The sequence below is a fragment of the Dreissena polymorpha genome, chromosome 10 (assembly GCF_020536995.1).
Source record: "Dreissena polymorpha isolate Duluth1 chromosome 10, UMN_Dpol_1.0, whole genome shotgun sequence".
Classification (NCBI taxonomy): domain Eukaryota; kingdom Metazoa; phylum Mollusca; class Bivalvia; order Myida; family Dreissenidae; genus Dreissena; species Dreissena polymorpha.
Genome location: NC_068364.1, coordinates 61,314,937 through 61,342,218, shown reverse-complemented (window position 1 = coordinate 61,342,218; position 27,282 = coordinate 61,314,937). Strand labels below are relative to the sequence as shown.

The 27,282-nt window shown below is 37.3% G+C and overlaps 1 protein-coding gene across 2 annotated transcripts in view; it reads right to left on the bottom strand.

Annotated features, from left to right (window-relative positions):
- LOC127847715 (RNA cytidine acetyltransferase-like) overlaps positions 1–27,282 on the bottom strand; it is a 46,956-nt gene that overhangs the window by 19,115 nt on the left and 559 nt on the right. Inside the window, exons 2-16 of one of the 2 annotated variants that reach the window (XM_052379805.1) lie at positions 22,491–22,626; positions 21,445–21,536; positions 20,539–20,710; positions 18,249–18,371; positions 14,271–14,332; positions 13,540–13,654; positions 13,007–13,114; positions 12,341–12,568; positions 11,532–11,630; positions 10,187–10,323; positions 6,374–6,770; positions 5,922–6,038; positions 3,282–3,383; positions 1,926–2,000; positions 1,428–1,678 (exon numbers count right to left, since the gene is read on the bottom strand). In XM_052379805.1, the coding sequence (XP_052235765.1) occupies positions 1,428–1,678; positions 1,926–2,000; positions 3,282–3,383; positions 5,922–6,038; positions 6,374–6,770; positions 10,187–10,323; positions 11,532–11,630; positions 12,341–12,568; positions 13,007–13,114; positions 13,540–13,654; positions 14,271–14,332; positions 18,249–18,371; positions 20,539–20,710; positions 21,445–21,536; positions 22,491–22,598 (2,186 nt within the window). In that variant the 5' untranslated portion in view covers positions 22,599–22,626. The remainder of the gene's footprint in view (positions 1–1,427; positions 1,679–1,925; positions 2,001–3,281; positions 3,384–5,921; positions 6,039–6,373; positions 6,771–10,186; positions 10,324–11,531; positions 11,631–12,340; positions 12,569–13,006; positions 13,115–13,539; positions 13,655–14,270; positions 14,333–18,248; positions 18,372–20,538; positions 20,711–21,444; positions 21,537–22,490; positions 22,627–27,282) is intronic. The other variant, XM_052379807.1, reaches the window with a different exon arrangement.

Here is a 27,282-nt window from a genome sequence, read left to right as displayed (position 1 = left end):
AAATCCATCGAAGGATATTTGACGTAGCGTACGACATTAACAGACGGACGGACGGACAGACGGACGCGGGGTATACCATAATACGTCCCGTCATAGACGGGCGTATAAAAACGACATGCGTAATCAAAATGACATTGGATTACAGTCAAGACCAGAAGTTTCTTAGTTTGGAATGAGAGAAAATCAAGTTTTCTATACAGAAACTTTAACCTTGTATTGGCTTTTTTAACAACAGAACTAGCCATGGAATCACCAGACAGTGACTGATCAAGTGTAGCACCAAGATATTTGACTGTAGAAGTTGACTGAATACGAATACCATTACAACTAACATTGACAGAAGCACCAGACTTTAACCTAGGTTTAGAACCAAATAGAATTGTCTCTATTTTACCTACTTGAAGAGAAAGTTTATTGTCAATTAACCATTGACTGACAGACTGTAATTCATCTGTCAGTTCTTTTTCTATGAAAGACCTGTTTTTACCTGCAACAAGAATGGCCGAATCATCAGCATACAGAAGAAGTTTATTTTTAACCACTGCCTGCATATCATGTTCATATATTAAGAAAAGTAGTGGCCCCAAGATGGATCAGTGTGGAACACCGTAAGTAACCTTACCACTAGAAGAGAAAGAACCAGCTACATTAACAAGTTGTTGCCTGTCAGAAAGCTAGGTATGACTTAAACCATTGAAGAACATCAGGACTGAGACCCATGGCTTCTAGTTCTAGAAGAAGAACTGAATGGTCTACTGTGTCAAAAGCTTTTTGAAGATCCATTAAAATCATACCTACAAGGTGACCTTTATCCATATGAAACCTATATAGTCTGACAAATGAATAAGGCTTAAAACTGTCAAGATAAAAATCTTATTCAATCTATCCAGTACTTACATTTAGCAATATACGTATTATGTATTATTATGTACGGCCATGATCAATGTTCAAACTTATTGAACTATTGCAAACTGAAAACAAATCTGTATTGATTAAGTTTGCAAAATATATTAAAGAAAGCTTGGAAATTAAAACAAAATTATAAATGTTAACAAAAGCTGATCATCCTCTTTACATGCTGTGTTATGTTATATTAAAATGTCCATTAATTCGTGTTTAAATGTTATACTGATATATGAGATGTTATAAATTGTCATAAAATAATATGTGTATTATGATGATGTACTATGTACAAATCAAATATCTGTTCTGTTCTTAACCCATTTATGCTGAGTGGACTCTCCCATCCTTCTAAATTGGATCAACTTATTTCCAAAATTATGGATGTCAAGTATTTTTATTTCTACATTTAGAATATTTCTTACAGAAATTCCTTTAAGCAAACAGCACAGACCCTGATGAGAGGCCTTTTTTCTTGACGCTAGGCATGAATGGGTGAAGCTAGAATATAGCTGACATATTCACACCTGAGTAGATCAGATGTCATCCCGTATGACACACCCAGGTAATCCAGCTTTTCAGCCTGACGCTCACTCAACTTCATCAACAATGGTGGGAGGTCCTTCCGTGGAGTTATGCACTCTTCCAACAGCTCCACTTCCTCCTCTGTGACTGTGTTGGTGTCTATGGAAATGCCTTCATCCCCTTCTAGAATGTTCTGAATTTTACCCTCATAATACTGTTCCAGCAGAGTCATCGCTCGCTTACCATAACCCATCTGCAATTAGTACCAAAAACGTGTGACATTAAGGAATAAAAACAATCTAGTACAGAACAATCACAGTTTATTACATTTTAAGAAAACTGTTATAAATCCTTTTAGACTTGTTTTTTTAATACAAACATCTGACATCTAAAAGTGTACCTGTTTACAACCATGATATTCAATATTCACAACATTCTGAATCAGTACAGAACTCTCCTGTACAGAGCTCCCCTGTACAGAGGTCCCCTCTATATCTTACCCCTGTGTAGTCTGGATGAGTGGCAATCCTAACTATACGGGCTCCGGACAGGCTAGGAAAATCATGGTCTTGAAACTAAAAACAAAAACGTTTTTAATTGTAATCAATATTAAACCAAAATAATTTCTCTATAACAAAGACATACAATAGTATTGCACCTGTTGAATGCTGGGAATAATCAGGATTTTGTATTCGTGTTTAATAAGTTTAAAATCATCTTTACTCTATCCACAACCTCATCGCATCATCAAAACAAAAGAAACAATAACCATATCCAGATCAATATCTTACACTACCTACGCTACCAATCACACAGTACAACAAGGGACAAAATTGTCACAAAACCAGGTTTTCATTGTGAAAAAAAATCTGATTAAGGGAGACAACTCAAACTGAACTTTTGAAATGAACAAACAAAATTAACCCCCTTTGTAAGTTTGTTTCAAAATAAATCTATTTTAAGTTGTGGTGACCTTGACATTGGAGATATTGACGTGATTCTTTCGTGCCACACACCGTCCCATGATGGTGAACAAATGTGCCAAATAATTGTAAAATCTCACAATGAATGACATAGTTATGGCCCAGACAAGCTCATTTATTGCCAATTTTGACCTTTGAACTCAAAGTGTGACCTTGACCTTGGAGATATCGACGTAATTATTTCGCGCGACACACCGTCCAATGATGGTGAACAAATGTGCTAAATGATTTTAAAATATGACAATGAACGACATAGTTATGGCCCGGACAAGCTTGTTCCGCCCGCCCGCCAGCCAGCCAGCCAGCCAGCCCGCCGGCATTCGCCAATCTAATAACCAGTTTTTTCCTTTGGAAAACCTGGTTAAAAAATAACCATCATGAGCTTTAATTTATAACAAGAGCACCGCATAATGGGTGCCACGCTTGGCTACGAAAGCTTGTCAGATTTTTTTTTTTTTTTTTTTAATTTAGAGGTCACAATGACCTTGACCTTTGACCTAGTGACCCAAAAATGGGTGTGGCGTGTAGAACTCATCAAGGTGCATCTACATATGAAGTTTTAAAGTTGTAGGTAGAAGGACTTTGATTTTAGAGCCAATGTTAAAAAACCTTAACAAACCTTGACACGGACGGCAGACAGGACGAGCTGGCTATGACAATACCTCAGGTTTTCTCCGAAAACAGCCGAGCTAAAAACTGACTGCCACATCTGTTGTAATGGCATATTTGATATGGTGTCAGCCTAGACCTCTTGAGGTCCCCATTCTGGGAGTATTCCCAAGATCTCTCTTAAAATACTTCAACTCCAGCAAACCCTCTCACAGGAACTGCACGATAACAAGATTTAGACTACTCAATGTTAGAGTGAACTACCTGCTGTGAGACAGTCCATGGGATGAGATCCCCAGACGCACGTTTGCCCCGGGACAGACTGTTCAGTATGGACGACTTGGAGATCTCCCCTTCCAAGCACACCTACAATATTGGACCAAGCTGACAACTGAGCTCATTAATAAAAAAATATGGGCTGTGCTCTGTGAAATGGGGGTTTAATGCATTAGTGTAGAGTGCTGTCCCAGATTAGCCTGTGCAGTGAGCACAGGCTAATCAGGGACGACACTTTCCGCCTAAACTTGATTTTTGCTAAGAAAAGTCATTCTTTAAACAAAATATATCATAAAAGCCGAAAGTGTGGTCCCTAATTAGCATGCATTCTGCACAGGCTTATCTTACTGCACAGGCTTATCTGGGACAACACTTTGGGCACATGCATGAAACCCGCTTTTTACAGAGCACAGCCCATATCTATAGAAATAACTTAACACTTGTGCAAGTTATCTCATCAAACAATGATAAATGAACTTTTTTCTCTGAGTGGGAAATGAGACAGCAAACAAATCTCATGGATTGTTACTTTCTATACTATTGACCATGTTATTTATATATGTTATCAATGACATATCTAAGCTAGCCATTTCATAATTCACTGTATATGTATGCAAAAAGTTTTAATGGGTTACAAGAAAGTTGCACAACACAACCTTTTTAGGTCTAATACATATCTTAAATGTAATCTACAGGTACAGTATTCATATTTAAACTTTAGTAAATTACTAGATGTAATATATAGATATCGGCCCTGCTCTGTAAAAAGGGGATTTAATTCATGTGCGTAAAGTGTTGTCCAAGATTAGCCAATGAAGTCCGCACAGGCTAGTCAGGGACGACACTTTCTGCATAATTTGGATTTTTGCTACGAAGCAACGTTCTGTAAACAAAAGAAATCATAAAAGCAGAAAAAGTCTTCGCTGATCTGGGACGACACTTAACTCAAATGCATTAAACCATTTTCACAGAGTACAGAGTACGACCCATATAATAATTAAGCAACCAGGTTACAGGCCAAGATTTTGGAACTTAGTAAGCCTGTTTAAACGAGATTAGCATAAGCTCTCTTTGTTGATACTGAAATAAATTGTGAACAAGATGTGTTTGTGAAACACAATGTCCCCCTATATAACGTTTGACCTTGAAGGATGACCTTGACCTTGTGAAGGATGACCTTGACCTTTCATCTTCAATATTGCAAAAGTATTCATAAAATAAGCGATTTGGGCCACATATATTTGACCTCTGACCTTAAAGAATGACCTTGACCTTGACCTTTCACCACTCAAAATGTGCAGCTCCATGAGATGCACATGCATGCCAAATATCAAGTTGCTATCTTCAATATTGCAAAAGTATTTATAAAATAAGCGCTTTGGGCCACATATATTTGACCTCTGACCTTGAAGGATGACCTTGACCTTTCACCACTCAAAATGTGCAGCTCCATGAGATACACATGCATGCCAAATATCAAGTTGCTATTTTCAGTATTGCAAAAGTATTCATAAAATGAGCGATTTTGGCCACATATATTTGACCTCTGACCTTGAAGGATGACCTTGACCTTGACCTTTCACCACTCAAAATGTGCAGCTTCATGAGATACACATGCATGCCAAATATGAAGTTGCTATCTTCAATATAGCAAAAGTTATTGCAAAATGTTAAAGTTGGCGCAAACAAACCAACAGACCAACAGACCAACGGACCAACAGACAGGGCAAAAACAATATGTCCCCCACTACTATAGTGGGGGACATAAAAAGTGTATGTTTAAAGTATTACAAGCTTCAAATGAAAATAATACGTGGACTTATTGTCATAAATAGTATTTTGTACAACAATATCAACTATGAAATAGTAATTTGCATCTTGGAAATAAGTGACTTAATGCAGTTATACTCAAACCAGGCTTATCTTTTTTTTTAGAAAATGAGGCCAGTTCCTCCAAAATTTTACAACTGCTTTAACCTTACCATCATTAATTTTCAGAAATAAAAAAACCCTAAGTATATTTATCTCTGTTAGTATATTTATCTCTGACCAAACTAAGGGCAAAGTATTAACTAGTGTTACAGATTTTCATAGCAGAGTTTCTGCAAGTAAAAAAAGACAAATTTGTTTGTAAACTAAAAGCATGGCTATTTTAACGGTCAAAAATAAGAACTGGTTCCTTTTAGGAAGTTAGTCTGCAAATAATTGAAAACTGTCGCACGTGTACACTACAAGATTCATGCAGCTTATTACAAAATATTCCTCTTCAGACATGCAGCTTTAATTATAAAATGCAGGAATAATTAGATCCAGGTCTATTATAACTTTTTCTTGAACATCTTGTCAAGTCAGTCTCATTACTTTATGGCATAATCAAATGATCTCTAAAGCATAAAATAGTTTCTATCTTTATAGGTTCTGTCATTTTGTCAAATGTATACAAAATAACGTTTTGATTACAGTTGACCCACTATTAATCTTTATATACTTCATGTACAGGAAAGATGAAAGACTGCTTGGAATATCAAGGGACCAACCACACATGTAAGGGGCCATAGACTAGTGGCCTTGTTCTAATTAACTTCATGTTTCTCCCTGTTATATGTTCGTCTGTTTTGTTCTCCTAACCTGCAGAACACACAGCACCTCAGGCAGGGCAGACTGGTTTGGATCCACGGGACCCAGCAGTACAAATATGTGGTGGGCCGGAGCATCAGACAGCAGTTGAAGGTCATTGGGGGTGTTCTTAGAAAGAAAGCAACATGTAACATGATTCATCTGTTCGAAGCCATAGGGGACTTCTCTGCAAATATTCTGACTGGGCCTCCAGGTTTTGATGGAAAATACAACAAAATGTACTATTAATCCATTTTCCTCAGTTGAATGCATATCAAACCATATTTTTCCACAGAACAAAGAGGAATATTAGCTATTAATGTGGTAGAATAAAGACCCCAATTGTCTTTTGGAGCAATTGTAACAAACACTTTTAAGAATAATTAGAGTTCAATAAAAATGACAAAATTACTTTCTTAAAAAAAAAAAATCAGGGAAAATTTCCCTGTCAACCAAATACCAACCTTGTAATGGGAGGAGACATAGAGCCCCATGATTCTATGCAAGAATGCCTCAGAAGCCTTGTGATAGGAGAACAGAGTGTCCCGATTCACATAATACAAGTCACAAAGCTCTGGCAGGGGGCAACCAGACAATATCCTTGGAACATCACTAGCGTCCAAACAGAGAAGGTCATTGAGCCATCTCTCTACTGGATCATTATTTGTGTATCGTATGGACTCGTTGAGCACCACCTCCTGTAGAGTCCGGCCTGATGCTGATGATGCAACCTTACTGTCTGACTTGGTTGTCATAGCAACTGTTTTCTTGACCTCTGCTGTTGTGCCGCCGTAGGTCAAGGACTGTTGACGCAGCTGCTGAATAAGCTTCAGTGAGAGAGAGCGGCCAGTTCCTTCATACCTGGGGGTCGAAAACACAAATGATTGTGTAAATTAAGTCAACAATTATGCAATATTGATACCTGAGAAGATCTGATGTCACAAGATCGGTGTGGTGAAAAACAAGAGGGCCTGAAGGCCCAAAAGGGCTCACCTGAGATAACAAGATATTATTGGGACAAATTTTCTGACCAAGTTTCACGAAGATCGGAAAATAAATGTGGCCTCTAGTGTTAACAAGGTTTTACTATAGCCATATTAGGAAAAAAGCCCCGCCCCTTGGGTGGCCATGTTTTTTAACCAACCGGCATCATTTTTTAACTCATCCAAGATATTACTGGGATGAATCTTCTGACCCAGTTTCATGAAGATCCGACTATAAATGTGGTTTCTAGAGTGTTAACAAGATTTTACTATAGCCTTAAATAGCCATATAAGGAAAAATGCCCCTCCCCTTGGCGGCCATGTTTTTCAAGCAAACCTAACCATTTTCAAGCTCATTCAAGTTATAATTAAGACAAATCTTCTGAATATATTTCATTAAGATTGGACAATAAATGTGGCCTCTAGAGTGTTAACAAGGTTTTAGTATAGCCATATAAGGCAAAATGCCCCGCCCCCTGGCGGCCATGTTTTTCAACCAACCAGCATCATTTTCGAACTCGTCCAAGATATCATTGGGATGAATCTTCTTACCAAGTTTCATGACGATTGGACAATAAATGTGGCCTCTAGAGTGTTAAAAAGATTTTACTATAGCCATATAAAGCCATATAAGGAACAAGAGCACCGCCTTGCAGGTGCAGACCGCTCATCTATTTTCTTTTTAAAGGTGAAGGGACTCTCATTTTCAATCACAAAGGAGGGAGGGGTGGAGTGAAGAGGGGTGCATTGTGTGGGGGTGTGGACATTTATTACATTATGTTCCAAAAATGCAAAAAAAAAGGAAAAAAAAAATTCGGGGGGTGGGGGGGTGGTGGGGGGGGGTGGGGGTGGGGATTCTTGGGTGCGATGGTTGGAGGGTATTTCAAACATAAAATAATAAATATTAGTGTTTTTTAAGTTTCAAAAAAAAAATTGGGGGGGGGGTGAGGTGGGGGGGTATAGTGTGAGGGTGTGGTGGTAATTTGTGAGATGATCTTAAAAAAAAAAAAAAAAAAAAAAAAGTTAGGGGGGGGGATTCGGGTGGGGGGAGGGGTGGTGGGGGGGGGGATTCTTGGGTGCGATGGTTGGACGGTATTTCAAACATAAAATAATCAAAATAAATAGTTTTGTTTTTAACCGTTTAAAAAAAAAATTTGGGGAGGGGTTGGCGTGGGGGGGGGGTATAGTGTGAGGGTGTGGTGGTCATTTGTGAGATGATCTTAAAAAAAAAAAAAAAAAAAAAAAATAGGGGGGGATTCGGGGGGGGGGGGGGGGGAGGGCACGGGCGATGTTTTGGGTGGAGTCTATTGTGGTATGTCAGGTAAGAGTAGTTTTGTCAAAGTATCAATCAAATCTAATCATAAATAAAGAAGTTATGGCAATTTTAGCAAAATTTAATAATTTGACCTTGAGAGTCAAGGTCATTCAAAGGTCAAGGTAAAATTCAACTTGCCAGGTTCAGTAACCTCATGATAGCATGAAAGTATTTGAAGTTTGAAAGCAATAGCCTTGATACTTAAGAAGTAAAGTGGATCGAAACACAAAATTTAACCATATATTCGAAGTTACTAAGTCAAAAAAGGGCCATAATTCCGTAAAAATGACATCCAGAGTTATGCAACTTGTCCTTTTACTGTACCCTTATGACAGTTTGCGAGTGTTCCAAGTATGAAAGCAATATCTATGATACTTTAGGGGTAAAGTGGACCAAAACACAAAACTTAACCAAACTTTCAATTTTCTAAGTATAAAAAGGGCACATAATTCTGTCAAAATGCCAGTCAGAGTTACATTACTTTGCCTGCACAGTCCCCTTATGATAGTTAGTAAGTGTTGCAAGTATGAAAGCAATAGCTTTGATACTGTAGGAATAAAATGGACCTAAACACAAAACTTAACCAAAATTTTCAATTTTCTAAGTATAAAAAGGGCACATAATTCTGTCAAAATGAACGCCAGAGTTATCTAACTTTGCCTGCCAAGTTCCCTCATGATAGTAAGTAAGTGTACCAAGTTTGAATGCAATAGCATTGATACTTTATGAAAAAAGTGGACCTAAACGCAAAACTTAACCAAAATTTTCAATTTTCTAAGTATAAAAAGGGCACATTATTCAGTCAAAATGCATGCCAGAGTTATCTAACTTTGCCTGCCCAGTCCCCTCATGATAGTAAGTAAGTGTACCAAGTTTGAATGCAATAGCATTGATACTTTCTGAGAAAAGTGGACCTAAACGCAAAACTTAACCGGACGCCGACGCCGACGCCAAGGTGATGACAATAGCTCATAATTTTTTTTCAAAAAATAGATGAGCTAAAAATGTCCCGCCTCTTGGCAGCCATGTTTATCAAGCAAAGGTTACCATATTTTAACTCATCCAAGATATCAGTTGGACAAATCTTCTGACCAAGTTTCATGAAGATCGGAAAATAAATGTGGCCTCTAGAGTGTAAACAAGGTTTTACAAAAGCCATATAAGGAAAAATGCCCCGCCCCCTGGCGGCCATGTTTTTCAACCAACCGTCATCATTTTCGAACTCTTCCAAGTTATTATTGGGGTGAATCTTCTGACCAAGTTTTATGAAGATCAGACAATAACTGTGGCCTCTAGAATGTTAACAAGGTTTTACTATAGCCATATATAGCCATATAAGGAAAAATGCCCCGCCCCTTGGCAGCCATGTTTTTCAAGCAAACGTAACCATTTTCGAACTCATTCAAGATATCATTAAAACCAATATTCTTACAAAATTTCATGAAGATTGGACAATAAATGTGGACTCTAGAGAGTTAACAAGGCAAATGTTGACGCAGCACGACGGACAAAGGACGACGTACAAAAAGCGATCGCAAAAGCTCACCATGAGCACGTTGTGCTCAGGTGACCTAAAAAAACACTGAACTGAGAATGTATTTTACTCTTAGTTAAATAAAAACTGCAGTGTTCAAGATGTTTTGGAAGTTGCATACCTCATCATGATGCAATCAATTAAAATAGAACATAATTAACGTAGTTTTCAATAATACTAAACTTTTTACCCGTTTATGCCTAGTGGACCCATTTTTTTCAATTGGATCAATTTATTTCCCAAATTAGGGATGTCTAGTACATTTATTTCTATATTTATAATATTTCTTACAGAAATTCATTAAGGCAAACAGCGCAGACCCAGATGAGACGCCACATCATGCGGCATCTCATCTGGGTCTACGCTGTTTGCCAAGACCTTTTTTTCTAAACGCTAGGCATAAATGGGTTAATATAGATAAAGCAATCCTCTAAACTGCCTATACCCATTGATAGTGGATGAGAGGAAGACAAGGTAAGGTCCAAGGAGGTTCTTCACCAATGGGAGAGGTATGGCAGCTGCCTCATCGATACACACTAGTTCAGCCTGGCCAAGCTTGTGGGCGTCAGATGGGTGGATGTACTGGAACAGAGAGGTAGGATGTGGTGTAAGTACAATCTGCCATGCATACGAGTCGTTTTCTGAGAAAACTGGGCTTAATGCATGTGCGTAAAGTATTGTTCCAGATTAGCCTGTGCAGTCTGCGCAGGCTAAGCAGGGAGGACACTTTACGCTTTTATGACATTTTTCGTTTAAAGGAAGTCCCTCCTTACCGAAAATCAAGTTTAGGCGGAAAGTGTCGTCCCTGATTAGCCTGTGCGGACTTCTCAGGCTAATCTGGGACGATACTTTCCGCACATGCATTATGCCCAGTTTTCTCAGAACACGACTCATACTGTTAATTCAATAGTGCAAATAGTTTGTGGGCCTGCTATGGATGGAAGAAATGGCACATAACAGTATGGTGTTGTACATAACAAAATGCCAATCATATGTCAACTCTAGTAATGCAAGACATGCCCTTCCTTCTGCATATTAGACAAGAAAATATAAAGGGAGGCATTATTATCCTAGCAAGAAGTACATCATTTTCATCTTTTGAGAATCCATAAAACAATATATGACACAAATATGTAAATGTTTTATTTATTTCTTATTGCAATAAAAATCTCTTGTATCTTAACAACTTAATTGTGGGAACTAGTTCAAGTCGATCTTTTTGTTTTCATTCCACTGCATTTTTAAAATTAGGATGTACACTGAAATTTTAATTTTATGTATCATTTTTGCATATTGTTATTTAGGCAATAACTGGGTAAGTCAAAGTTAACAGATGAATGTTGATTAAAGAGGGTAAAAAAGGACAAATACAATCTAATAACTTTGTAAAAATAATTGGAAATATGAATCACTTATATTGATTTGTTTGCTTGTTCGATTGTATACGGAAGGCGGAAAACTACAACGGGCGAGGCATGGTCAGGGGTGATAACCCCCAAAAAGGGTTAGGGTAAGGGTTAGGGTTAGGGGTCGGATTAGGGTTAGGGTTGGGTTTAGGCTAACCCAAACCCTAACCCGACCCCTAACACTAACCCTAACCCTAACCCTCTAACCCCCCCTTGCCATACCATGCCTCGCCCGTTGTAGTTTTCCGCCTCCCATTGTATACCAGTTTCATCATTATTACAAGCAGTCATAAAATGATTGTAACTTATACAACTGCATAGATAGTACTGAGAAGAAATATGATAGGGGCTTAATTTTGAGTGATGCAAAATTTAGAATTTCACCTGAATTGTCTGTCTGTGCTCTCTGAAAATGTTGACTCTCACAATGGCCTTGTTGAAGTCAGGATTGGTAGACTGTATTATCTCATAATCTAGATGTTCCTGCAAAGAATTACAGTTCAATGAGCCAGCCTACATTGTTTTCTTTTAACATAAACATTACAATGGGTCAACGTTTCAAACAATAAAACCCAGCTCATTTTAGCAGAAATCATGACATTCAAGGGAGAGTAATCTGAGTATCTTAGTATATGGATGCATTAACAGTTGTCTTATTATAGTAAGTGCCATTGCACAATGCTCTCCCTTGTTAATTGACCAGCTATCAATTATTGAAAGCACATACACACCTTTTATTCTGTGTTTGTACATACATTCTCATAGCAAATTTTAGAAACAATGCAGTCAACCACAGAACAAGAGCAGTCTCCATTGGATGGCATAACGCTTTGATAGAAATTATGAGCATTTTTCAAAACCTAAACGCATTCTTCGAAACCTAAACGCTGACCCTAAGTTTAAAGTCAAGGTCAAAGGTGTCAAAATTTGAATGGAAAGGCTTTGTCCATATACACATGCATACCATATATGAATGTTACATCTGAAGCGACATAGAAGTTATGAGCATTTTTCGAAACCTTAATGCAAAGTGTGACAGAAAGACAGGCAGACGGACGGACGGACAGACATATGGACAGTGTGATCACTATATGCCCTCCTTCGGGGGCATCAAAAAGTAAATAATTCATAGATTTATGCTCATTTCTAAATACAACATACCATATCCTAATTGTCAGACAATCCAACTGTACCTGGTACTCCAGGGCATCAAATCCTTTGAAAATGAACTCGAACAGTGTTTTTAAGTTCTCCGGGCTTGGCGAAGTGACAAATATGTTAGAGTAGCCAAACCCGACTGCAGTTGCTATAGCGAGCCCCAGGGCTGCAGACTTGCCTCGCCCACGGGCCGCTGTCATAGCAATAGTGCTCCTTAGGGTCTTCTCTGATATTGCTTCTACAAACTTTAGCAAAGCCTTGCCCTGTAGGGATAAAATGGGATACAAGAATTATGTGAAATGAAGGACATATCATAGAATGAAAGGAACAGGATATTTTTATTGTAAATTTAATAAAACAAGCCAAAGCACACATATAGATGTTAAATTACAATAGTCAAATACTTCGTAGTTTAAATACTTTTATTGTACATGTAATTTAAAGTAAAATTAATTAGAAGTATTAAGAGGTTTAGATAAAATATATAGATACCAAAAGAACAAAATCTTGGTTACAAACAATAAAACATATATCTTTTCTATCAATGTAAATTGTTCAATGTCACAAATAATACATACCGGTAAGTATATGGACTTCACCTTAATACATCGAGGTTTTCAGAAACTCTTATATATGAATGGCATTGAAAGAAATAGTACATTTTGAGGTATACACAAACTGTTTGCACAACCATTGTATACCTGATCAAATGTTCTGCAACATTTCACCAGGGCCCCAACGGGCTGTGTATCCTGCAAGGAATCCTTCAAGTCCCGTAACTCTTGCTCCTGGGCAGAGATATTCTCCTCCTGGCCAGGTAAGATAAAAGTTGTCATTTCATACAAACATACATATGTATAGATAAGAAATATTAATATCCAAACTAATTTAGGTTTACTTATCATTAGGATTTTTTTTTGAGTCCTAAAAAATGTTAGAGGATATATATGACAACATACTGATAATTCATAGAGAGACTGTGTGATTGTGGTTCATACAAATTTTTTTTTTTTTATTTCAAACATATATATCAGCAATTCAATGTTTATCATTATGTTATATTATATATTAGATCTTAACTGTAAAAGAAAATGGACATATTTAAACTAGTTTTTCGTTAGTATTTTCAGGACACGAGAACATAGTACAGTGGGTCATAAATCTGGGAGTTTAAATGTTGCAACTAATATCTAAATGTGTTTGATTTGCAATTATTTATTGGTTGCGAGCTCACCCCAGACTTGGCAGGCAGGGGATGTATGTGCAGCATGTGGGAGGAGAAAGGCAGCAGGTTGAACTGGTCGTCTATCACCATGCAGTGCCGGCAGGAGGCAAGTGACAGGATGAATCTGGAAACAACAAGTCTGTTTTCAATCTGGCACTCAGAACACCATTTGTTAACACCATTTGCCAATGATTGGAATAAACAATACAGCATCAACCTGTCCAAAAAAAACCATTACATTGTTTAAATTGACTAAGATGTGACCTTAATTGTTCAAATGATGACAATGAAGTTCCATACAGTCAAAATCAGGTAAAAAGATCCCCAAGAAAAAATAATCTTAGCTTATGTTTGGTTACCAAGAGGACACTTATTATGTTTGATAAACTCATTTGTATATTTTGTAATTCAAAATTCATCTCAGGTCAACATTTTTACTTTTCCATTAATTGTTGTCTCTGACTTTGAGCAAGCAGGTAATTTTAAAGACTGTTATGGTAAAATTTACTTTCAAGTTTTTAGATAATTATGATCATTCATCTTCCAAAAATTGTGAAGATAGCACACACAGTTTACCAAAAGAGAAAGGTATCACTGGTTCATCTTTTAACAAGGTGCACCATGTATTTTGTGTTTATATTTTGCATGTCATCCTGTGTGGTTGTAATAACAAAAGATGCAGCACAAATCTACTTCTAAATACATGCTAGCGCAAATTCTCTTCGATGGTATATACCTACCTTTCATTAAAGCGTCCCACAACATCTTGGTGAGCCTCTGTTCTGTACCTAGAGTGGACATCCTGCAATTGTTAGCAAACAGTTGTTAATACTGATAAATCAAGCACATTTGATGAATTAATATCCCACGCAAAATAAATTGTGTTTATGGATGGGTGCAAATATTTTGATGTATGGTAGAATCCTAACAAAGAGAAATAACCCTAATTTCATTAGGGTTATGGTTCTTTTGCATGGTACTTCTCTTCATTGAATTTATCCACCCATGAAGTTTCCTGTTGAAATCTTGTATCATATCTGAGATATAGCCCTGAAACTTTGCATCATGCAAATACAACAAAGGGAAATAACTCTTATTCAAGAAAGTGTAGGGTTTTGGTTTTTGTGCATGGTACTTCTCCTTTTTGATATCTTTATACCCATGAAGTTTCATGTTGATATCAAATATACTGCAGTTTCTAAGATAAAGCTATAAACAGTTTGTGACAGACGGATGGGCGGACAGACAAGGCCAATGCTATATCCCTCCACCTTTTGCGGTGATAACACACATGAACAAGAGCACCGCCTTGCGGGTGCAGACCGCTCATCTATTTTCTTTTTAAAGGTGAAGGGACTCTCATTTTCAATCACAAAGGAGGGAGGGGTGGAGTGAAGAGGGGTGCATTGTGTGGGGGTGTGGACATTTATTACATTATCTTCCAAAAATGCGAAAAAAGGGAAAAAAAAAATCGGGGGGGTGGGGGGTGGGGGGTGGGGGGGGGGGGAAAGGGGGGGGGGATTCTTGGGTGCGATGGTTGGACGGTATTTCAAACATAAAATAATAAAAATAAATATTTGTGTTTTTTAACCGTTTAAAAAAAAAATGGGGGGGGGGGTGAGGTGGGGGGGGGGGGGGGGGTATAGTATGAGGGTGTGGTGGTAATTTGTGAGATGATCTTAAAAAAAAAAAAAATAAGGGGGGGGGGGGATTCGGGTGGGGGGAGGGGGATTCTTGGGTGCTATGGTTGGACGTTTTTTTTTTTTTAAACATAAAATAATCAAAATAAATAGTTTTGTTTTTTAACCGTTTTCAACTTGCCAGGTACAGTAACCTCATGATAGCATGAAAGTATTTGAAGTTTGAAAGCAATAGCCTTGATACTTAAGAAGTAAAGTGGATTGAAACACAAAATTTAACCATATATTCAAAGTTACTAAGTCAAAAAAGGGCCATAATTCCGTAAAAATGACATCCAGAGTTATGCAACTTGTCCTTTTACTGTACCCTTATGATATTTTGCGAGTGTTCCAAGTATGAAAGCAATATCTATGATACTTTAGGGGTAAAGTGGACCAAAACACAAAACTTAACCAAACTTTCAATTTTCTAAGTATAAAGGGCCCATAATTCCGTCCAAATGCCAGTCAGAGTTACATAACTTTGCCTGCACAGTCCCCTTACGATAGTTAATAAGTGTTGCAAGTATGAAAGCAATAGCTTTGATACTGTAGGAATAAAGTGGACCTAAACACAAAACATAACCAAATTTTCAATTTTGTAAGTATAAAAAGGGCACATAATTCTGTCAAAATGCCAGTCAGAGTTACATTACTTTGCCTGCACAGTCCCCTTATGATAGTTAGTAAGTGTTGCAAGTATGAAAGCAAAAGCTTTGATACTTAAGGAATAAAATGGACCTAAACACAAAACTTAACCAAAATTTTCAATTTTCTAAGTATAAAAAGGGCACATAATTCTGTCAAAATGCACGCCAGAGTTATCTAACTTTGCCTGCCCAGTCCCCTCATGATAGTAAGTAAGTGTACCAAGTTTGAATGCAATAGCATTGATACTTTCTGAGAAAAGTGGACCTAAACACAAAACTTAACCGGACGCCGACGCCGACGCCAAGGTGATGACAATAGCTCATAATTTTTTTTCAAAAAATAGATGAGCTAAAAATGTGATCCATAAGCAGAAATTTGAACGAAAAAACAAACATTGTAACAATAAACAAGATTAACAAATTACAATGTAGAATGTTTACAGAATAGCTTACCTATTTAAATGAATATTCATATGTGCACATTATTGTTTAACCTACTTTGAACTTTTTGCCTTAGGATTAATTGAGCCTTGTTTTGAAAAAAATGGGCTTAATGCTTGTGTGTAAAGTGTCTTCGCAGATTAGCCTGTGCAGTCCGCATAGGCGAATCAGGGACGACAATTTCCGCCTAAACTTGATTTTCGGTAAGGAGGGACATCCTTGAAACTAACAAGAGATGTGTTTGTTAGAAACATAATGCCCCCTATTGCGCCGCTTTGAATTAAAATTTCAATATATCATTGGCCGGTTTAGAAATTATCTCCCTTTTAATAGAGCTGCAACGATTCGATCCGATTCATCGAAAATCGATTCGAAATGCTTCGATTCGATTACGATACCAAACCTACCAAATTCGATTCGATTCTTTAAAATATATACATATATACATAAATACGTAAAGAACGCTGTATTCTGACTATTGATACGGGAAGGTGAAGGTTTTATGTTTACCTGTAATTAGGACCCGCGCGATTGGTTGCTTATTACTTTAGTCATCCAATCAATAAGCGCGTTAAGGTCTACTTTCGGAAAAAGCGTCAAAATGGCTGAACAAGTTGTTTCCGACAAATTGAAATTATCAGATGCGCCTAAGTGTGGCAGTATTTTGGGTTTGGTAGCCCTACCGATAAAGCAAAGTGTAAACTGTACTACACGGATGTGGCGTACGCAAAGTCCGGCTTAACCACTAATCTAATGCAACATGTCAAACAAAAACATAACGTTGATTTAGCAAGACTAAGAGGTCGCACAAGTGCAACTTCTGAAGTCGCGAGCCAGAAAAGTAGTTCTATTTCTGTTGGAATTTTGTTAAGTTTATCAGAGAATGTGATTTGTCCTACAGGTAACAGGTGATGCTGTCATGTCACAATGGCAGACATGCTTATTGCGGTTTTGGGTAAAAGTATTATGTGATAGTACTACCATTCAACTGATTCCAGATACGTTCTTATGATTATTTATTTATTTTTTATATTATTGTGTAATTAACACAATCTTCTAGTCAGAAGTTTTTATATTAAAATTCCTAATTTGCTTTTCTTTTTAATGTGTTTTATTGAAATCACATTTGAACAGAAATGTTAATTTTGAGGCATAAGAGTGAATATATGATGAAACTAGGTTTAAAGATGAATCGAATCGAAAAAATCGGTATCGGAGTGTCTGAAATCGAAATCGAATCGAATCGAGCTGTTGGTGAATCGTTGCAGCTCTACCTTTTAAAGCTTATTACTTCCCTTGGATTGTACTTTTTGACTTTTGACCTTGAAAGATAACCTTGACCTTTCACCACTCAAAATGTGCAGCTTCATGAGATACACATGCATGCCAAATATCAAGTTGCTATCTTCAATATTGCAAAAGTTATGGCCAATGTTGAAGTTATCAGACGGACGGACAGACTGACGGACAGTTCAACTGCTATATGCCACACTACCAAGGGCATTAAAATACCTTAAAAGTGGAAAGTGTCGTCCCTGATTAGCCTGTGCAGACTGCACAGGCTAATCTGGGATGACACTTAACACACGTGCATTAAGCCCAGTTTTCTCAGAACGCAGCTCAATTTGTTATTTGTTATTTAAGTATTGAATTCCTTTTTTTTTTCAAAACAAATTGACACATTGTGCTTTATAATTAATCAATTGTAAACAGGATAAACCATTGCAAGATCAATGTTCCATCTTTCAATCAAATACTTCTTGAATTTTCCATCCATAATAATAATATACAAGAAGATATTATAAATACCATGAAATATCAGCAATGTAAATACTTCTTTCTTTCCAGCTTCTATGCAATATAATTCCAAAATCTAAAGGGTTAAATAAATCTTCTATATTGGCTGATAAAAACAAAAAGTTAAATCAAGAATGATTTTATACCCTACCATAGACATGGCATACAGCTGCTTGAGTGACTTCATGGAGTTAAGAAGTATAGTGATGATGCCTCCCCCCTCCACAGTCTCCACTGTGCGAGCTAACAGGTTAGGAGTCATCGCTTCAAAATCCTGTAAATAAATCTTAGAGAATTATATATGATGATTGGGTTAATATGTGGTTAATTGCTTGTTCACAATGTTTCAATGAAGTAATTACAATAAAAACTCATCATCATCATCATATTCATCATCATCAATATTACCGTAATTACTCTATGTCTTCGGACACTCTAAGTTTTCGGACACCACTTTTTTTAGCAAAAATAATTATTTTTCACGACTCTTAATTTTTTCGGACACACGAGTTTTCGTCCATAATTAATGTCTCTAAGTCTTCGGACAGTATATTCTACAGCGCTTTTTTACCAAATATCGGTCCTGTTTCCAATATCTAATGACACTTCGATCATGGGGTTTTACAACCAGATTAACATCATAAAATCTGGCAGGTACATGTCTGAGGGCATCGGACCATTACATTTGGGTTATTGGGTAAATAACCTTGTTAATGGGTTTTAAACAATGGTTTCGCCCGATAGCATAAGCGTTATGACAATTACCAGGGGTAGTGCCAATTAACAGTTCAATTATCTACTGCAATGGTACTAACCCTTCTCAGTAAAATAACTGTGATAAATACTAATCGCTCCAAAGTGGATGCACCCTATTGCAATTTTTACGAACAACAGAAGGTTTTAGACAACAACTATCGGAAATGAACAAAGAATGAATTCATAGTTTGCTTTTTTTATTGCGTTAATTACAGGTTCATACTAAAGAGTATCGGTACATCACATGCTAATCTTTGAACTCGTTGGTCAAAGTACAACCTTGTAGTAACTTTATGTCAAAAAAAATTAAGCATTTAAAATTATTTAAACTGCAGTGCAAACATATATAACTGTAATTTATACTATACGGCCTGGTATTTTACAAGCGTGTGCTATTATTGGTAGTCGTTTATACAATTGACGCTATTTTCTGACACTTCAATTTTCGACTCTAAGTTTTCGGACACCTATGTTTTGTGAATATTTTTCGTATCTAAGTTTTCAGACACGAAAAAAAAAATTATTATTTTTAAGTGTCCGAAAACATAGCGTAATTATGGTACACTATAATAGCTATCACTAAACTAGTGACTCAACAATAAACAACATAGTTATGGCCAGGACAAGCTCATTTATGGTCATTTTTGATCTTTCAACTCAAAGTGTGACCTTGACCTTGAAGATATCAACATAATTCTTTCGCATGACACAATGTCCAATGATGGTGAACAAATGTGCCAAATGATTTTAAAATCTCACCATGAACGACATAGTTATTGCCTGGACAAGCTTATTTATGGCAATTTTTGACCTTTGAACTCAAACTGTGACCTTGACTTTAGAGATAACGACATAATTCTTTCGCATGACACGCCGTTCAATGATGGTGGACAAATGTGCCAAATGATTTTAAAATCTCACAATAAATGACAAAGTTATTGCCCGGAAAAGCTTATTTATGGGAAACTCCAAATGTGACCTTGACCTTGGAGATATTAACGTACTTCTTTCACATGACATACCATCCCATGACGGTGAACAAATGTACCAAGTCATTTAAAAATCTAATGATTAATGACATAGTTTTGGTCCAGACAAACTTTCAGTTAAAAACGCACTTAGTGACCCCGTGACCTAGTTTATTGACCCGACATGACCCATATTCAAACTTGACCTCGACATCATCTAGATACAACTTGTGACCCAGTTTTGTGAAGATCGCATGCAATCTTGGGACAGACAGACTGGCAGACTGACCGACAAAGTGACTCCTATACAGCCTCCATTACCAATGGTAATGGGGGTATAATAATAAACCTGTGGTTGTGTTGTATCAGAGGAAAAGATTCTTAGAATTGCTGAGCTATATAAGCTTTTAGACCTGCAGGGCACGACCATTTTTTACCCAAGGGGGATACTGTAACAAAACGTTGTTGAAGACAACTTGGCAATGTCACATACAGAATTTTTATCTTAGAACCTTGCCGACTCAGAGAAGATTCACACTGAGAGAACCATTTTCCATGACCATTGTCCTAGGCTGACAGACTTTTTCTGAGTCTGAGATGCCAATGGTGATTTACGTACAACCCCAACCTTTACTTCTTGAGGGATAAGAGTTATTTTGTTACAGTGGAATAACAAGAAACTTAATTATTTTAAATACGTTGGGGGGGAATGGTCACCTGTAAGACACACATTCCGTACGTATTTCCCAGAATCTTATGGGTCTCTGAATAATAACAGTATCGTATTGAAGTGGCTGAGATGAATAACTCAAAAGGGTCGTCCTCCTTCACATCCAATTTGCCACTGGCAATCTTTTTCTGAAGCTGACGCATCCGCTTTTTGCGATGACTGAAAAATGTGTCAATAACGGGTAAACATATCTACTGAGTCCAGCAGTTGTCATTTTAATAACTTCTGACTCATGGCGTTTAATTTAAAAAAAATTGAAGTTGCAATAATACATTCATCTGCAAAAGCATTTTTAGAGCAATAATACATTCATCTGCAAAAGCATTTTTAGAGCAATAATACATTCATCTGCAAAAGCATTTTTATAGCAATAATACATTCATCTGCAAAAGCATTTAAATTATTAATGAACTAACCTATATGTACTATAAAAAGTGTCTGGTTCTTACAAAAAACTTTAATTTTTGATAACATTTAACCTGCAGTTGTCAGTAAATTATACTTGGTACAGAATATAACAAATGACTTTAAACTAAACTGCTTCATACATATAGCAGTACAGTTCAGTTTTGCAGTAATAAAATTAAATTTAAATTTATAAACATTAATTTAGCCTCATTCTGACAAATATGGTCTAAATGCATGTGCATTAAGTGTCTTACAAGATTACCTCTGCAGTCTGCACAGGCTAATCAGGGATGACACTTTATGCTTTCAAGGAATATTTCACTTCAAGGAAAATATTTCTAAGCACATGTCCAGTTGAAGCGAAAAGAGTTATCCCTGATTATCCTGTTGGGACAAGCTAATCTGGGACTACACTTTATGCACATGTATTTAGACCCGTTTTTTGAGAATGAGGCTAAATTATTTAATGTGATTAAGACGAGTACCTGCTGAAGCCTAGTTCTTTTTTGTAGCACCAAAGGACAGAGGGTCGGGCTCTCACTTGAGCCTTTGACAGCATATGATGTAAAATGACAACCTGAAATGTTCCGAACATGAGTCATGTTCTGAGAAAACTGTGCATAATACATGTGCGTAAAGTGTTGTCCTAGATTAGCCTGTGCAGTCTGCACAGGCTAATCAGGGATGACACTTTGTGCCTAAATTGGATTTTTGCTAAAAAGAGACTTCATTTAAACTAACAATGTCATAAAAGCGGAAAGTGTTGTCCCTGATTAGCCTGTGTGGACTGTACAGTCTAATCTGGGACGACACTCAACGCACATGTATTATGCCCAGTTTTCTCAGAGAACAAGGCTCATATTGTCATCACAATGTGACTCAATTGAAAAATAATGACAAACCTGAAATGCATATTTTAACAAGCGATGTGTTCGTGAAAAACTAAGTCCCCATATATATGACCTTTGACCTTGAAGGATGACCTTGACATTTCACCATTCAAAATGTGCAGCTTCATGAGATACACATGCATGCCAAATATGAAGTTGCTATCTTCGATATTGTAAAAGTTATGGCAAATGTTAAAGTTGGGGCAAGCAAACAAATGAACTAACAAACCAACAAACAAACCAACAGACAGGGCAAAAACAATATGTTCCCCACTATAGTTGTGGGGGACATTAAAAGTTTTAAGGATAATCATTTAGGACTGATGAAATGTACAACATTAAATTTAATGACAATTTGTTATAAAATGTGAATGGATATGTATTTATTGTAAACCAACAGATTAGGTCTTGAGAAAATATGTGCTCTTTAATTTAGGTATTTCATTTGCTAATGAGATACGGTGGGACCGCATATTCAAACCACTTTTTGATCATACAGTTTATCATAAATGCCAATAAATAAACAACCTGTCAAATTTTATTTAAGGATTAATAACATAAACTTGAAAAACTCATAAGCAATCTTTTAGCATGATAGACATGATAAGAAAAACATAAATGCCAAAAACCCTAGCTCTTACCTGGTCCCTTGCATGATCACCGATGACAACAAACATTGTCCTGTGACCCAAGTTGACTCCATTTTCTATCAAAACTCTGATCCGGTTATCTATCTTTTTTCTGACCATTTCTGCGTAGTTTCTAGGAAATCAAAACCTGTAATACATACAGAGGCAATAACAAGTATTTCTGTAGATATATAAATGTAACTAGCTAAAGAAACTGAATTTTTTAACAATGTAAGAAAGATGGCTGGATCCTTCAGAATGAGATGTGTTAATGTGCTTACAAAATAAAAAAATAACTTCATTTATTATAACTAGTTTATATTCTAATTGTTAAAAAAAATAAAGAAAATACATCCCAATAACAGGATTTTATTCAATAGCAACGGCACTGTCATATATACAGTAGATTGCTTTGAAATAGTGAGCATGATTTTTACTCCACGCTTTTTGAAAAAAATGTGGGGATATTGTGGTTATATCCCCCGTCCGTCCGTCCGTCTGTCTGTCTGTCTGTCTGTCCGTCCGTCCTGGCCACTATCTCCTCCTACACTAAAAGCACTAGAACCTTGAAACTTACACACATGGTAGCTATGAGCATATGTGCGACCCTGCACTATTTGGAATTTTGATCTGACCCCTGGGTCAAAAGTTATAGCGGTTGGGGTGGGGCCGCGTCAGAAATTATCACTCATTTTTTTAGGTTATTTTACATTTACTTCTTTATTTCTACACCGATTCACTTCAAATTGATACTGGACCTCTCTTATGACAATACGGTCAATCTCAACCATGCATGGCCCCATTCCCAACCCTGGGGCGCCCCGCCCACATAGGCCACACCCACCAAAAATTTCCATCTACTATAATTTTTTCATTTCTACACGGATTCACTTCAAATTGATACTGAACTTTTGTTATGACATTAGGGTCAATCTCAACTATGCATGGCCCCAATCCCAACCCTGGGGCGCCCGCCCACATAGGCCACACCCACCAAAAAATTCCATTTACTATAATTTTTTCATTTCTACACGGATTCACTTCAAATTGATACTGAACTTCTCTTATGACATTAGGGTCAATCTGAACTATGCATGGCCCCATAACCAACCCTGGGGCCCTGCCCACATAGACCACACCCACCCAAAATTGCCTTTACTATAATTTCTTCATTTCTACACCGATTCACTTCAAATTGATATTGAACTTCTCTTATGACAATACAGTCAATCTCAACTATGCATGGCCCCATTACCAACCCTGGGGCGCCCCGCCCACATAGACCACACCCACCCAAAATTGCCTTTTACTATAATTTCTTCATTTCTACACCGATTCACTTCAAATTGATACTGAACCTCTCTTATGACAATACGGTCAATCTCAACTATGCATGGCCCCATTACCAACCCTGGGGCCCCGCCCACATAGACCACACCCACCCAAAATTGCCTTTTACTATAACTTCTTCATTTCTACAACAATTCACTTCTAATTGATATCATGATGAACTTCTCTTATGACAATACGGTCAATCTCAGCTATGCATGGCCCCATTACCAACCCTGGGGCACACCTAGGTCAAACATTCGGCGTGGGGATACGCGTCGGCCTCTGCCGCGCCATTTCTAGTATTTCACATGTTTTTGTGTCACTTGACTCAGTTGTGTGAGCGCTTGACTTCAGATCTGAGGATGGCAGTTTCAATCCCCATTCAGGCCACATAACTTGTGTGGGGATTGGTAATACAATTATTCTACGGACAATCTTTCCTCAACACTGAATTGAGTTGGGCAGTTGTCAGTTACTAGCTTAAGTGTGTTCACTTAGTACCAGTTATCCAGCTATACATTGACAATTGTGAGTTGTTTAACTGACATGATAGGACTAAAATACTGTTTACAAAGGTGAACAATTAAAACTAAAGAAAAAACAAGCCTTTTCTTAACTATTATTAGTAAAATGTAATAATTATCCCCACGCTTTTTGAAAAAAAGGTGGGGATATTGTGGTTATCTCCGCCGTCCGTCCGTCCGTCTGTCTGTCTGTCCGTCCGTCCTGGCCACTATCTCCTCCTACACTAAAAGCACTAGAACCTTGAAACTTACACACATGGTAGCTATGAGCATATGTGCGACCCTGCATTATTTGGAATTTTGATCTGACCCCTGGGTCAAAAGTTATAGCGGTTGGGGTGGGGCCGCGTCAGAAATTATCACTCATTTTTTTAGGTTATTTTACATTTACTTCTTTATTTCTACACCGATTCACTTCAAATTGATACTGGACCTCTCTTATGACAATACGGTCAATCTCAACCATGCATGGCCCCATTCCCAACCCTGGGGCGCCCCGCCCACATAGGCCACACCCACCAAAAATTTCCATTTACTATAATTTTTTCATTTCTACACAGATTCACTTCAAATTGATACTGAACTTTTGTTATGACATTAGAGTCAATCTCAACTATGCATGGCCCCAATCCCAACCCTGGGGCGCCCGCCCACATAGGCCACACCCACCAAAAAATTCCATTTACTATAATTTTTTCATTTCTACACCGATTCACTTCAAATTGATACTGAACTTCTCTTATGACATTAGGGTCAATCTCAACTATGCATGGCCCCATAACCAACCCTGGGGCCCCGCCCACATAGACCACACCCACCCAAAATTGCCTTTACTATAATTTCTTCATTTCTACACCGATTCACTTCAAATTGATATTGAACTTCTCTTATGACAATACAGTCAATCTCAACTATGCATGGCACAATTACCAACCCTGGGGCGCCCTGCCCACATAGACCACACCCACCCAAAATTGCCTTTTACTATAACTTCTTCATTTCTACACCAATTCACTTCTAATTGATGATGAACTTCTCTTATGACAATACGGTCAATCTCAGCTATGCATGGCCCCATTACCAACCCTGGGGCACACCTAGGTCAAACATTCGGCGTGGGGATACGCGTCGGCCTCTGCCGCGCCATTTCTAGTTTGTTTTGTTTTTATAAAAATATAATAAAATGAAACTGCTTGTTTGTAATATGAAGTCCCCACACTGATCCGACATTTTTCTAACCGTTAAAACGCGCAGCTGCACTTAACAACTGAAAAAATACTTATTTGTTTAAAAAGATCATGATAACCCACGTTGGGCGCAAATGTAACACAGCCAGAAATATCCCCAACCATACTGGGGATCGAACCCGGGACCTCCCGGTTCCAAATCAGACAGACACTCTATGACGTCGCTATAAAAGCTAGCTCATATAGCCAGGCAGTATAAGTTCTCCTTATACCGAACCCTGCTACATACTACCCCACCAATTGTGAAATTCTTCCACGAATTTCCTATTGCCATAACATCTGTGGGACGTCTGACACACATGGTGGGTTTTTTAGTTTGGGCGCCAATGTAACCCAGCCAGAAAAATCCCGGACCATACTGGGGATCGAACCCGGGACCTCCCGGTTCCAAATCAGACAGACACTCTACCGCGTCACTATAAAAGCTAGCTCATATAACCAGGCAGTATAAGTTCTCCTTATACCGAACCCTGCTACATATAGAAAACTCTCAATAATGAGCGGGCTCTCCAATTTATCCCATAAAAATGGTGAAATATTTAAAAAGAGATCCGTAAAAATATTAACTGTGTCGCACTTAATTCTCCCAACACAGATCCAAAAAAGTCACATGGTATAGGCACAGTGGTCAGGTATATTCACGAAAAAGCATAGGTAAAAAAATTAGTTATAACAGTACATTTTTGTATCTGGAAAATCGTACAGAAAGCAAAAAACAAGCTAAAGAAACTTCAGCGTACAGTTTATATAGTATTGACATACCTGAAGCCAACCCGTATCGAAAGTCAATCAGAGTCGTAACATATTTATGTCACGCTATAAATCAAAGAAAGCTTATTTTCTTGGATACATTTCTACGTTTATTGGTGAATGAATATAAATTACTGCATCGGGGAATATTTTAAGGTTCAAATGTTTAAAATGCATCTTACAATAGATGAAAATAACTCTCATCAGTCTGAAATTCACAATTTTGACGCCATTGTCGCTTTGTCACATGACGAGTTTTCATTTGGATACTTTCTGATTGACCTTGACATTTTTTGCTGAAATTGTAAACATTACTTTCGTTTTCTGAAATCTATTATTTGTGATTAAAAACTTACGTCTGGTGGATTATAAGACTGATTTCATTGTGTATCAGGTAGTTTAAAAAAATATTTACCTTGAGTTTGTATTTTCACTATAATTTGTTTACAAAACAAGCCAGAATAATCTAAAATACCGGTAATGTAATTCTGAATTTGAAAACACTTGAGCACATGGTATGTTACTAAAAATAGAATAACGTCATATGACTGTGAAATCTCGGGAGATTCGCATTTCAAGAAAGTCTGTCACATCGCTGTTTTTCTCGATATGTAAGAGCAGAATAGATAAATTTTAAATGTTTAAGATAGTATTTTTTGAAAGAATATATCAGTTAAATGAGAAAAATGTCAATCTTTCCGATCAAGTGGTTGATTTGGGCCAATAACTGCATTTAAAAGCTGTTTTGGACCAGTCTTTGTAAACTGTCAACTTTTCGGGAATTTCTGGTTGACTTTCCTAATGGGGTTGGTGCATAACTATAAAGTCGCGCCTGTCAAAAATCATAAAAAGGGACATTTAAAGTAATGGTAGCCAGAACTAGCAAAAAACTAGTCCGATCTGATTTTCTCAGTCCATCATTTTTCAACTACAGGCTAGTGCTTTATTGAG